General features: G+C 35.1%; 1 protein-coding gene across 2 annotated transcripts in view; it reads left to right on the forward strand.

Moving 5' to 3' along the window:
* Positions 1-12,520, forward strand: part of LOC117289396 (chloride channel protein C-like) — a 176,917-nt gene extending 164,397 nt beyond the window's left edge. For both annotated transcript variants that reach the window (XM_033770501.1, XM_033770502.1), the window contains 2 exons: positions 5,766-5,861; positions 11,935-12,520. In XM_033770501.1, the coding sequence (XP_033626392.1) occupies positions 5,766-5,861; positions 11,935-12,186 (348 nt within the window). In that variant the 3' untranslated portion in view covers positions 12,187-12,520. The remainder of the gene's footprint in view (positions 1-5,765; positions 5,862-11,934) is intronic.
* The last annotated feature ends 2,953 nt before the right edge of the window (positions 12,521-15,473 follow it).

Consider the following 15,473-nt stretch of genomic DNA (forward strand, 5'->3'; position numbering starts at 1 on the left):
CATTTTTGGGCTAAATTTCTGTGTCATTTTGAGAGATTTTCGAGTCTGAACATGGACATCGTTGATTTTACAGGCAAGTTTCGTGCAAGAGCAAACATGACTTTAACAACCGTTCCTACCCGAAGTTTTGAAGCAATAAAAAGTTCAATAAAATCAAATGTGTTTTCGTCCCTAATTTTTTTGGCTGGTGTTGTATTTTTTTATTTGGCCTAACGAAACAAATACAAATCATATCCTAGTAACATAATGCTACGTTCCCATAATACTTTTTAAAGCAATTAACGTCTAAAAAGAGGCAATAAATATTAATACAATTTGAACGTTTTTTGTAACAATAATATAAAACTCTTGTCCTACCAAAGATGACAGTTAAGTTCTTAAAGCACTAATCAATCACAAAGGTCTAAAAAGAGGCAAATACAAAAATTAATTATTACCCCATCCTTTTAAAATACGTTCAGTCTAAAGCACACTTCAGAGATCATTGTTCTCTACAATAAAAACCCTCAAAGTTTACCACACAATAGCAGTTGGGTGAATGACATCTGTATGAAGTTATTGACTGTCAATCGTTTTCGGATCGAATACCCGGCCACACAGAAAAACGTTTGTACACCGCCGACGCCTGTTGGACCGAAAGCTAGACGATTGCGGCATTGGTGGAATGAAAGCACGGTCACGGGGAATAAAAAAGTTGCAGCATTGTTGGAATAATTGGACCGTCTGGGGGATTGCGGTATTGTTCGGACGAAAATACGGTCTCAGTGTCTGAATAGCCTTGTTTGACCGCATTATTTAGTAAGGATTCTTCACACAAAGATCGTTGATTTGAACTGGACATGAAGGTATTTTTTATTTCACGCAGTGATCATCAACAAAAATCAATCGTCAGCAGACAAGGCGCACCGAAAGATAAGACGCATCAATGTTTTTGGGTCTAAAAAGTCAGATAAGACGCGTCTTATCCGCAGGAAAATACGGTAGACATTGAGAGATTGTGAACAAACTCGAGGTGTTCGGTTTCCGGGAGTAAAAGCCTGGTGTGAATTTAAAAAAATATATTGCACCTTGCTTTGTTCTCAAGATTTGTAATAAATGATCAAAATTGCAAAAATTGTCAAAACAACATGATGACGTCATTTTATTTAGAGTTCAAGAAGTTAATGTCATTGACTAACAATACACCAAGTTTCACCTCAGTTGAACTACAAGCCTGATGGACAATAAACAAAGCGACAAATCTATGAAGTTAAAGCCTATTCAAAGCATTTTACATGCCTTTCCAGTTAAGACAGGTCAACATGTCAAGAGAAGGTCACCAACATTTTTGTGAGGTACCTACATTGCGTAAAGCCCTTTCATTTGATGTATAGATTGTCAAGATAGCTTTTGTGGTTGAGGACTTAGGAACTTATGAATAATGACGACTGGAGAAGAGACTAACTAACAGGAAGGGAAATGGGTTTTTTAAACAGACTACGTACATAAAGCTCTTTCATTTGATGTATAGATTGTCAAAATAACTTTTGTGGTTGAGGACTTAGGAACTTATGAATAATGACGACTGGAGAAGAGACTAACTAACCTGAAGGGAAATGTTTTTTTAAACAGAATACGTACATAAAGCTCTTTCATTTGATGTATAGATTGTCAAGATAGCTTTTGTGGTTGAGGACTTAGGAACTTATGAATAATGACGACTGGAGAAGAGACTAACTAACATGAAGGGAAATGGGTTTTTTAATACGTACATAAAGCTCTTTCATTTGATGTATAGATTGTCAAGATAGCTTTTGTGGTTGAGGACTTAGGAACTTATGAATAATGACGACTGGAGAAGAGACTAACTAACCGGAAGGGAAATGTTTTTTTAAACAGAATACGTACATAAAGCTCTTTCATTTGATGTATAGATTGTCAAGATAGCTTTTGTGGTTGAGGACTTAGGAACTTATGAATAATGACGACTGGAGAAGAGACTAACTAACATGAAGGGAAATGGGTTTTTTAAACAGACTACGTACATAAAGCTTTTCATTTGATGTATAGATTGTCAAGATAGCTTTTGTGGTTGAGGACTTAGGAACTTATGAATAATGACGACTGGAGAAGAGACTAACTGACATGAAGGGAAATGTTTGTTGAAAACACCTTGAAAACAGGTTATTTATTTTAAACAAAGCTATTTATAGCAACAATAGAAAAATAAATAAATAAATAAATACAAAATTTGGTCGCCAATTGGCCTCCCTTCTAAGTACTGACCGGGCCGATGTTGCTTAACTTCAGTGATTGGACGAGATTGGTGGAAATATACAAACAATCTGATTTGAACCAAAAGACAAGGTCAAAATGGGTTCATGTCTGCGAGGCGTTTACTGAGTTTTTAACGACCTTCTCGATGATGTATCGATTGTAAGAATCCATCATGTGAATAACAAGTTATGATTTTTTTTTAAATAATAAACTTTTAATTTTCATAACTCAAGAATGGATGACGTCATCATGACATAACATACATTTTTCATCTCCTACTGAATATCTACCTATGTGCGAAGTTTCAACTTCATAGTAGTTTGGGAAAGTTGTTTTGTTAGCGGACAAGGGACGCTGAGAAGAAGAAGAAAAAGAAGTACATGTATGGAGAAAAAGGAGAAGAAACTAGACATTTAGAGTTTGTGAAACAAACTCTAGGTGTTCGGGAACGGATGTGTGAAAGGGGTTGTTTGACAAGTGTGTACACTTTACTAGTCACAATAAAAAAAGTACCAATCAAAGCAAGCAATCGCTTTGGCCTACATGGTCACCAACATACCCGAAAAGACGGAACACGGACATTTCTGTTATTACAACAACAAAAATTAACTGCATTTATCCCACAACAGCAAAAATGAAACAAAGAGGGGAGGTCCGACATTAGTTCTTCACTTGTAAAAAAAATGTACACCAAAACTGATGCCGGCATTATTAAAAGACAGATTACGGACATTTCTGGACATAACTGCATTTATTCCACAATGGAAAAAATATAACAAAGAGGGGTCAACTTGTTAAAAGATGTTCCCCAATACTCAAATGACGGCATTATTAAAAGACGGAATACAGACATTTTAATAATTTGAAAAAGAGTTTTTTAAACTGCATTTATCCCATAACGGCAAAATATAACAAAGAAGGGGAGGTCAACCTGTTCAAAAATGCTCCCCACTTAAATGCCAGCAAGACATTTCTTGATGCAAGACGTTTCTTGTTACGGGCGATGCAGGCGCTGTCAGTGAGTTGGCCGCGCTGTGTGTACATGCGCACGAACGGGACCGGAAAACACACGCGTACGGACATCGTACATGTACATGTAACATGTATACTGAACATACCATGGAGATGGAAACATACAGAGCTCAAGCACTCGGAAACGGATAAGTTTTACAGAGTTTCTTACTCTATTACACCTTAACACCAAAAAGGTATTTGTGAATGGGAATCAAAGTGTGTTGAATCGGTTTTCAACTAGTTGTTTAAACCCGCCAAAGCCTGGTTCTTGATAATTTACCTCAACTTCGTCTCGGTAAAATTATCAAGATCGAACCAGGCCTCGTTGGGATTAAACCATTAGTTGAAAACCTCTTCACCACGCATTGATTCCCTTATTTATCCCACAAGTGACAACGGTAAAAATATAACAGAGGGGCGGTCAACATGTTAACAAATATTTCCCAATACTCGAATATCGACATTATTAACTTGCGAACAAAATGTTCCCAAAGTTGTTATTACATACAGTGCAGAGAAGATTTCGTCCAAAAAAATTGCATAGCAAAACTGCTATGCAAATCTTTTGTTATAGCAAAATCAAAATTTTGCGTAGCAGCCCATAAATTTTGCATAGCAAATTAAATTTGCATCATGTTAATTTATAAATGAGAAGGGGGGTCTTAAAATTGAATTGAAATGCTGAAATACAATTTCTACCTCCATGCATCAACACATGTACATATACCTTATGTTTGGCAAATTATTGCTGACCAATTCACAATATTAAATGAAAATCAACGAGGACACAAGTCGGCAGACACAAGTTTGAAACTTTTTGAAAGGATCTTGGATACAGACAACCAAGAATTAAAAACAATTTAATAATAAAAGGAACAACAGGTTCTTACATTTTTCTTCTCCTTGTGAATATGTACCTACGTGCGAAGTTTCAATTTCATACGAGTTTTGAAAAGTTTTGTTTTTAGCGGACAAGGGATGCCAAGAAGAAGAAGAAGTATGAAGAAAGAAGGGAAAAAAAACGAACAAAAATAAGAGATGTTCTGGACTGTTGCCCTGAACACCTAATGAAGCTGTGTAGTGTACACTGTACAACACCCTATTTTGAAACATAGCACATACATGTAGAATACATGACAAATAAAAAAAGAGAATATTATAATACAAAGATACAAATCATAAAGTGAGCAAATTGTTACACATTCATAAATACCTCAGACAGGTCCGCTATTCCTTTTGGTGGAGAGTGCGTCACATGGGGGTGTTTAAACGATTGATAATGACCAGCTGGAGCTCTGTTTATACAGTGTAACCGGTTGTTTTTGGATACTACGCGCTTGTCTTGGCGCAAGACGTTTCTTGTTACGAGTGATGCGGGTGTAACCCGGAAAAAGGGTACACTTGAAAAAAGAACGAATAAAACACAAATACTAATTATGGGGACACTCGCTTGACAATTGAGAAAAACCAAGATCGGATAAGGCTAAGACGCAAGGAGATACAAAAAATAGGAACAGTGACTCCAAGTGTAGGTTTCTCAAACAAAAAAATACAAAATGGCTTTATTGATTATAAACTTTTAATCTTAAAGACCTGCATGAACGAAAATGTCAAGTCGTGAACTTTGCTGAATTTCACTTAAAATGTTTTCAATGAATAAGGAAGTTGAGTCATATGGTTATAAATTGATTTCAATTGTGTAAAAAAAAAATCATTTCGAATGCATCCAGAGAGATTTGCGAAAAAACCCCATTACGTAACCAATCTCAAAGCGTCGTAGTTGGGAGCTCCAATTTGTGAAAACCGCTTTGTTGCAGCGTCAAGGTATAACAAAGCAAACTCCCAGACACGACGTCAGCGGCATTATTTATTTTATTTATTTATTTCTTCTTTACCCTGGGGAAACCTCTCAGTGAAACACTGTTTTTCAGAGGTGCCCATTAACTACATACACATTAAAATTATAAAATAGTTTTAATATAAAAATATGTATATACAAATATTATTTAATATTAAAAATAGAAAAACAGCCAAATTTAAATAAAGACTATGGTTAATTATACCACAACACTAAACAGCATAACAAATTTACAACAAGCAAAATACAATATAGACAATGATTAAAATTCTGGTCCAGCCAGGAAAACACCACAAGCCCCATATATTAAAAAATATAACTTTTGTATTGAACTTTAAAATTTGCTAAAGTGCAAGGCGAGGGATTTTTCAGTGTAAGGGGGAGTTGGTTGAGTTGACCCCACGAGCAGAAAATTTACGGTCTACTTCACTCTACTTACCTGTAGAGCGAATACTACAATTGCATTGTTCCCTATGCCTGACTTGGCCACCGAACCGGAGGGCGTTTATTTCCCCCTCGAGGGAGCGGCGCTTTGCTACATGTACATCACAATTAAAATAATGGTCGAAAGGAAAGTACTTTAATTTTATTTAAATTCCCATTTTTGTTTGTTCTCTCCCAATTATGCCATGATCAGGTAAAAGCAGAGAAACCAGGAAGTCAATCTGCATCTGAAGAATTGCTCCATAAGTATTGTGAAGAGCCACAGTATCAAGACTTGTATATAAATCTGGTAACTATCAAGCTCATTTTACTATATTTTGTATAGAAAAGTATTGTACTGTTGCTTTTTCTATTGTCTAAAATTCTTTTTAGTCACAAAGTCATTGAATGTTGTGTCTCTTGAGGACACCAGACCGCATAACAGACTGCGAATATTCCGTGCATGTGAAATCTTACACGCTTTCATACTGATTTCAAAATAGAAGAGTTTGCCCAAGGAGTCTATAACTGAAAAAAAAGTTTGAAAATCGGTTGTGTAGTTCTTGAGTTATGGCCCTTCTTCCGGTTGACCCATAAGTAAAGGTCAACATGGGGTCACGGTTTTTCAAAGGTAATATAGGTTTTCCCGGCCAATTTCATCAAAAATCCATTCATTTTAACTCCTGGCTCATTCAATTTAGTTTGAAAATGAATGATCTGTTGAATCAGCATTCAACTGTCAAAAAGAGTAATTCAATTTCACTAGTTTAGCATTCACTGGTCAAATCAGATCATTCAATTTCACTAGGCCGCAAGAATCATTCAATTTCACAAAGCCAGCAGCAAGACATGGTAAATCATTCAATTTCATTTATGAGCAAATATTTTTCAAAAGTTTGCATTCAAATTCAAATTCACCTTTCAAAGGCAGATACTTTTAAATGAAAGTTATTTGGCATTATCTCCAAGTAAATGCCCAAGCAATTTGGGCTAAAAAGATGGCTGCCCAAGGTTGGTCCAGAGCAGTGAATGATGTAGGTATACAGGGCGAGACTAGTTAATTTACTTAGTTATAATGGCATGAATATTTAATTAGCCAATCTTTAGACCACCATACATGTATATAGGGCGAGACTGGCGAGATAGGGCGAGACTGGTTGAAATATTCAAGAATAACATCAATTTCTTTTTAAATTGTATAACGACCCTTTATTGTAAGATTTTCATTTCCTTTGAAACATTTGTTAAAGTCTAATTTGAAATGGTCCTGACATTAACAGAAAGTCAAAGACAACATAACCAGGGCAAAAATACATATCAAGGCTAAAGCAAAATAATTAGTTTTGCGTTTCAAAGTTATCGAGACTTACACTTAAGGAAGGGTAACAACGCAAAAGGAGCACAATTTCAATTAAGAAAAAAACACATGATGTAAATAATGGTGTAAAATATATGGAAACTTCTCTTACAAAGGACAACTTATGTGCCAGTGAAGGAGCTGTACATGTAATTCCTGTTTACTCATAAAGCCAAAACTCATCTTTAATTTGAATGCAAAGAAGTTGAAATTCGTTGCACATAAATGAAAAAGAAAACGCAAACTAGCAAACTTCGGTAAGTCTTAATTTGAATGCATCAATTGCAAATTGGTAGTAAAACTTAAGAATGATGAAAGTGTAGTCTTGAATGCCCTTAAATGAAATTAAATGCATGAAGGGCTAAAAAGAAACCCTAGTTTGAGGGGAAAAGGAGAAAATGCATGAACTTGAATGCATGTTAATGAAATTTAATGATCCTTTTTTTTGCTGAAATGGCCCGGAAAACCTACATGTATATTTAATGCATAATAAGGAGTCAATAGCTGGAAAAAAAGTTTTGAAAATCGGTTGTGTAGTTCTTTAGAAATTACCTGGACCAAAATGTGGTCACTGTTTTTCAAAATTAGTATTTAATGCCTAAGGAGTCTATAACTGCAAACAAATTGAAATTGGTCGTGTAATTCTTGAGAAATGGTTCCACTTCCGGTTGACCCGAAAGTAAAGACAAAAGTTTGACTATCAGACATATACTTTTTGAGATATGGTGGTCTTAAAGATTGGCTAATTAAATAATTATGCCATTATAACTAAGTAATGCAAATTTAACATCTATTATATAACTAAGTAAGTTAACTAATTAATTTTATCTTCTAGTGTGCACTAATCCACCAATCAGAACTGGAGGGTGGTATAAAAACCTATAACCTACTCCCAGTTTTTATATTGCACACTGCGTATTTTGAGTCTCAATGTGTCACGCTTCGCACATTCTACATTCTAAGCTTTGTGCGCGTGCTTGCTGTTTGTTGCAAAATAACATTCTGAATTTTTTTTTATTTGTGCGTTGCACACGAGACTGGAAGATAACACATGTGCTCGTGGAATTCGGAAAAAAATTGGCGCATAGAGGTCAATATGCGGTCACGGTTTTTCAAAGTTAATATTTAATGCCTATTTTTTCAAAGTTAATATTTAATGCCTAAGGAGTCTTAAAACTGACAAAAGTTTCAAAATCGGTTGTATAGTTTGTGAGAAATGGTACCACTTCCGATTGACCCGTAGAGGTCAACATGGGGGTCACAGTTTAAACAAAATTACATTATATGCCCAAGGAGTCTTTAACTGAAAAAAAGGTTTGAAATCAGTTGTGTAATTCTTGCGATATGGTCCCACTTCCGCTTGACCGTTTCATTTGGGGGCACGGTTACCAAGGCTAATCTCCTATCCCTAAGGAGTCTATACGGAAAAAAAGTTGCAAAATTGACTTCTTGAGATAAGGTGCTGCAAAAAAAACCTCACTGAAGCTTTTAATTACCGTTATTTGACACCCAATGAATCACAGTAACAAATACGTGTTTTTCATACTAATACATTTGAAAGACACAATGGTATTCAACTTATCCCCAATCCAATGTCTTTAAATGAAAACCCTATTAGAACGTGCGTATATCCTCTCTCGATTAGGATTCCACTTTCAAGGCAGTACATGTAGCCGTGTAACCACAGCACAATTTGCCAGCTATAGCTATTGCATGCATTGGGTCCGACTGCTGATTTTTTTTCTTAGTGATATACGTGTTTAAAAAAAAAAAAAAATTGTATTTATAAGAGATGTTAAATTTGCATCAGGGATAAAGGTTGTTAATTATGTTTTTTTACCCATACACCGATGTGTGTTAGCACTGTAAACTCAGTACTTTCCCGAGTCCTTTGAAAAAATATCACAGGCATGTTACTCGGGTGGGATTCGAACCCACGACCCTTGCAATTCTAGAGCAGTGTCTTACCAACTAGACTACCGAGGTTGCCTGGTAGCTAGAGGCAGTTCGAATCCTATGTTTTGGCAGCGGGTACTGCAACGATATACATGTATATGTAAGAGATGTTAAATTTGCATCGGGGTTTGTAAATTGTGTTTAACTCTCATCACTTTAACCAGAGATACCAACATACACGATTTGGGCGTAGCAAATACAACGAATGAACTATTAAGTGGAAATAAAAATTAAGAAAATATCCAAATAATTGTAACAGAAAAGAAAAAACACTTTTAATTTTAGAACGCAGTGTTGAATAATAGCGGCGAATTCACTCGAACATGGTCGTTGCGTGCCCTCTGATCCCCCGCTGGCTGGCCGGATGAGTATTTTTACGCTAGTGCATTGCTGCAAGTTTGTACCCATTGATCTCTATTACATGATGGGGAATAGTGCACATGTGCCTGGGGAATGAGGTTGTGTGTGAGCTAACGTGTCACAGTAACCTCATTCCTCACGTATCCACTATTATTGTGCCCACGCTGTCTGTACATGTACTTCATCCATGGAGAAATAAATTAGCGAAGCTTGGCACAAAAAGTATGAAATAATGGCGACAAAAAAGGAGACCTTCTGAACAAAAAAACCTTCAACTGAGTGGCCTGTGAGATCTAAGCAAGACAGTTTCCATGTTTTCTTACTAGTAATTGTAGCGCCGATGTCCAGACAATGCCCAAAATACGGACACGTATTTTTTTCCCAAAATCCGGACACGTTTTTTTTTTTTTTTTTTTTCTCTTTCTTCTTCTCTTCTCTCTCTACCAATAGTTTGTTGTTGCATTTCTGATCATTAAAACAAAAACATTTAAGTAAGGCTACCCTTTGTTATGTTACATTTATTTTTGAAACAAAGTCAGAAGATGAGGGATTTTTTTTTTTTTCTTTTTTTTTCACTGGCCATTATAAAGATTTGTAGCTGTTCTGTTAGTGTATACAGAGGTAATTCTTATTTCACAACAATGCCTGAAAATGAGCTAATTAGCATAGTAGAGAGTAATAGAAAGATCGGTTTAGGGAGCCCAAGCTGCGCTCGCCCTTAACTTTTGGGAGATGCTACTCTTTTTTACAATTCAATGTTGGCATCTCTGCTTTAACTAAATAGTTGTGTACAATCCTTTCCTACTCCTGCTAATGAGACATTTCAATTCAATATGCATGGTTGAATCGTAATGTCTAACAATAACTTCCCCTCATATATGCCCCCTATCAACAAGGAATTTCACAAATTAGTAAGTAGGCCTTTAGCAATCTAACCCATTTTAGAACACGACCTAGCTTTTTGGAAAAAAAATCATGTTGATTTAAACAAATGCAAAAGTTTGTTTTATTATTAATTCTTGATTATTGGGTGGCTATTGATGACATATCCAAAATGGGACAAGAGCAAGTGACCTAAAATAAACATTCCGTACAAACATTGTGGTAGAGGTGAATATTGGCAAACAACAAATTAAGTTTTCAATCAAGAAGAAATAATGGCACAGAATCAACTTCAATCAAGATCATGAAAATGAAGCAAAGCAGAATGTTAACTGAACCTTATGAAACCATTTTCCAAACAATATTCACTGAATAAAAATATAATAAATATAAATATAAAAAATATAAAGAATATAATAAAAATGTAATAAATGTATAATAAAGTTCCATAGGAAAAGTCTATCAAAATTAGCATTCTCAACAAAACTTAGCAAAGGAATGTCTGAGCAATATAACAATCCATACTTCTGACAAATGAAATAATCATACTGTATGACCAAACCTGTGTACTAAATGATAACGGAAATCCATGAAAATATCTATATCAACTGTAATTATGATGATATATAACTTCTAAATGTGTGACTTAATATCAAAACAATCAATTAAAGAAACTTGGCTAGAAATTATATCAATCTCTTGCAAATAAATTCATGATGTGAAACCATAAATTATCATTCCAACTCTCAGGATCAAAAGTTTAATTCATCTCAAACTATAAACCCTAAAATACTTTCTCAACTAGTCCTCAAGCAACTTGGTAAAGAACGGGATGTGATCACATTAAATCTTCATTAACTCTGAAAACTAATAATATGATCAATGCAACAAAGCAAATGTTATAATCACTATAATTAATATAAATCAACAATGAATATCCTAAAAGATTACTACTAATAGGTTCCTCTTAGAAAGATGGAATATATCAACTCACCTATGGTTGAAATAAAAGAGTTGTTTGATCTTAGCACATCAACTACAGCAGCGATTCTTAAGGCAGCTCAAAGTCAGAATGCCTAGCTGATTGCCAATATACCCACTCTCCCAACTTTGTAAGAAACACCCACACAACTCATAAGGGAATTTTTTTTTCAAGAAACAGTTAAGACAAGGAAATATGTGACCATCCACCACCAATAGGCTGTAAAGTTGCACTTGTACATTGCAGAGCCTATTAAATTGTTTGGGTTTTCAAGAAATCTTTGAGAAATCTGAATAAAAAAGTAGGTGGCTTTGAGAAATCATAACTTCGTCAAGAAAAGTCTGATTTAAATGTGGATGGTATCATTTTGAAGCTGATTACACACTCTCTCCAAAAATGCATTGAGCCCATAACAGTAAAAGTGTCAACTTTACAGCCCATTGGTGGTGGATGGTCACATATAAGTATCCTTGTTTGTTCCTGCTTAGGGAGAAAAGCATTAGTCACAATGACACCAACTCTGTCTTGATGGTGAGAATTGGACTAGCTCAAGTCATACCCAAAATGGCTCAATTTCGGGCGGTGTGACATCAATATGTCATTGACACATTAAAAGACAAAACAAATGGTGTGATAGGCCTTCACAGCACTGTTTCATCGTAGTTATTAGTATCCTCATGTGTAAACAGGAAAGCGGAGACTATCGGGATTGTACCAGAAATTTGCCAATGTGTTTGCATTTGATCTATGGTTTCATTGAATTCATCAAGAAGATGTTCTATAACAAAATTTAAATACATGCAATGAGAGAAATCTATTTTAAATGTTTGACCTTTTGCTTTTAAGGTTCCGTACATCAATGTATCAGCTCCTGCAGTGCCAGAATATTTCTCACTGCATCGTACATATATACTCTTCAGGACTTTGGGACTTCGCCATCTCACAGTGGTTGACAACCGTAACACAGTGGTTGGTATTGTTACCCGTAAGGACCTTATGGGCTTCAATTTGGAGGAGAAGTTATCTCAGCTGTTGTTTCGAAACTTACATAATCACCAAGTAAGTCCCTTAGTTGAATTGAATGATGTCACTATTTGAGTATAGATTGTTGGCCTCTGATATTTTTCATTATTAAAGGCATCCAAATTTGCTTTGGTGCATTCAAAATTTACATAATTGCTACTACAATTCTAACAAAAAGTTGTTGACACTTGATTTCACAAGCATTCGAATTGAGACATGCAATCATCTTGACCATTTTTATATTAAACATCTAAATACTTGAATTTTTCTTCTTAAATCTGTTTTCAAACCTTTTTGATGTAATGTAACAAATTACACATGTAACAAGTTGCTCGGGGGCACTGGACACAATTGGTAATTACTCAAAAATAATTCAAGCATAAAAACGAACTTGGTAACGAGCAAAGGAGAGCTGTTGATAGTATACAACATTGTGAGAAACGGCTCCCTCTTTTAGTTTTCTCGCTAAAATATTTGAATCGAGTTCCAGACCTCAGCTGAAGTCTCAAGCATCTGAAAACACACAATTTGTGCAACAAGGGTGGTTTTTCTTCCACTAAAAGAGAGGTTTCGCAGAGTTGCGGATACGAATGTGCATACAGATATGTAGTTTTGTTACGCAAAATTCTAACGAATACCCTCAACTTGAGGCTCAAGAGGGCGCTATTAACCAAATGGCTGCACCACAGACATAAAGAAGGTTCTTTATGTCTGTGGGCTGCACCCATGGACAATCGCCATTTCTCTTTTTCTGATGCATGGTGGTTAACAAATGTCCAACTACATGTACATCCATTTATGATACATGTACCTCTAATAAACATGGTGAAAACCTGGTACATTAAAAAATAACAACGTGCTACAAAAACATTAACAAAATATACTCGTTGTTTACTAACGTGCATGGCGACAGATTCCCGTCGACTATTCTAACTTGTGTACAACGGTTATACTCCACATGGACCTAAAAAAGTGATGACGTATTATGACGTATCCGTTCACGTAAGAGTATCAGTGACTCTGCGAAACCTCTCTATTCTCTCGCAACTTCGACGACCAATTATGTTCAAATTTTCCAAGGTTGTGAGACGAAATTATTGTAAAATGTAAAAGCGTATTTTCATGACATTGTTTTACTCATTTCTCAGTAACTAATATTTTAAGGTACGCCTTAACTTCAAACGGTGTAAATCTGTGGACATTTTGTGTTAAAACGGAGAGGTTGACCAATAGTATTTACCAATAGTGTTTAGTGTCTTTAAATGTTCATTGGGCTGCAATAATGTAATTTTACACTGTTGGTCGAAAATTAGATTTGGTTCACATTTTAACAAATATTATAAACAATTGAGGAGGGAAACTGATTGGTTAGTTTCGATTGAGTTTGGACTGAACAAATCAACCACAAACCATTTGACTAAATCACAACAGTCACAAGTATAATGTTTGCTTATTTATTACTACTGCTTTTACCAATGTTGGCCACAGTACGACAGTTCGCTTGTTCATGAAAGGTATAGTCATGCGTCCAACTTGAAATTTTGATGTTATTGACAAATCCTTGGTTTGTGAAAATATTATTCCACAGGCCCAAAACTGTATGTGAATTGGAATTATTAACCAACGAAATTGAAATTATTACTTGAATGAGTCGAGTTAAAACACAAAAACGTTGAGAATTTACTCATTATTATAGCCGAAAATTATAAGAATATAGGTTTATGAAAATTATTTACATTTAAAATTATTTACATTCAATAATAATTGAAATCATCATTATTTGTGGATCTGATCTTTTAAATTATGAATCACTTCCAATAAAGACTCAGACTCGAGTTAAATTTTAATGAAACTTGCCACAAATTGTTTTGGTTATTCCGGGGTTGTTTTGAATAAAAATTTATTTCTCCCTTTATTGTGTACGTAGTCAACTTACGTAAACGATTACTTGTCTTGTACGTACACATATATCTATTGTGTACCTACACGCTTATCTGTTGTGTACGTACACTATTGTCTAATGTGTACGTACACGTACAGTCGTGTATTTACACAATAAGTTTGGAATTATTGTGTACACGTACACAATAAAAACAGATTTACCTCTCAGTTTTTATTTGGCCACACTTTTTTCTTTTTTTTTGGGGGGGGGGATAAAAATCTAATTTCTTTTCCAAAAGTTTGAGAATTTGAGATTGGCAAACAATTTTTTTAAAAATCCTTCTCTTTGAAAAATACAGGCATTTGACATTTGTGTTCTTGTGAGAATTTTTGCTATGAAAATTTGTATTGCAATCTGGTACAACAAGAGAACAATTTTTGGTCACCAGGTAAATTTTCGGCGTGATTGGAAACGATTATTTTTGAAACCTAACGTGATCAATTTCGGTGCTCTGGTTAAATCTCATCGTCATCGAAGAAACGCATTGTATTGAAAATATGGCGTTCCGAGGCTTCTAGTGTGAATCAGAGACAATACAAAATTTAAAACCGACTCGACTGCTCTGATTTGTTCAGGAAAAATGTGTTGTCATTTTTCTTACTCAATCTGAGCAAAAAATTATCACGTTAGGCTTCAGAACACCCATGTTTTTAGTAAAAATTTATCTCGGCTCGATTTGAGCATTTTTTTTGTTAAATGGTCATCTCAGATCTCGCCGAGATTTGTACAGAATTAATCTCGGCTCGATCTCAGCAATTTAAAAAAAACTGTAAAGAATTTATCTCAGCTCACAGATTTTAAAAATGATCATCTAAGATCATGCGCTACGGTTCAACCAGTAGCTTCTAAACACCAATGTTCCTTAATCTTAGCTCAATCCGAGATTAATCACCTCAGGTCACGCTACGATTCAAACCAGAAGCTTCAAAACACCCGTGTTTCTTAGTACAGAATTAATCTCAGCTCATCATGAGGAGATTTAAAAAAAAAAAAAGATCATCTCAGTTCTGAACAGTCATTTTCCTCAGTTTCTGCTCAATCTGAGATTAAAAAAATCGCCATCTCAGATCGCGCTAAGACTTTTTAGTACAGAATTAATCTCAGCTCAATCTGAGAAGATTTTTAAAAAGATCAACCAGATACCGCTGAGATTTGACCAGTAGCTTCAGAACACCCATGTTTATTAGTACAAAATGAATCCCAGCTCAATCTGAGAAGATTTTTAAAAATTATCATCTCAGATCGCGCTAAGATTCAACCAGAAGCTTCAGAACACCCGTATTTCTCAGTACAGATTTAATCTCAGCTCAATCTGAGCAATTAAAAAAAATGATCATCTCATATCGTGCTAACATTCAAGCAGTAGCTTTAGAACACCCGTATTTTTTAGTACAGAATTAATCTCAGCTTCCTTAGTGAA

Source organism: Asterias rubens, chromosome 4, assembly GCF_902459465.1.
Source record: "Asterias rubens chromosome 4, eAstRub1.3, whole genome shotgun sequence".
Lineage (NCBI taxonomy): Eukaryota > Metazoa > Echinodermata > Asteroidea > Forcipulatida > Asteriidae > Asterias > Asterias rubens.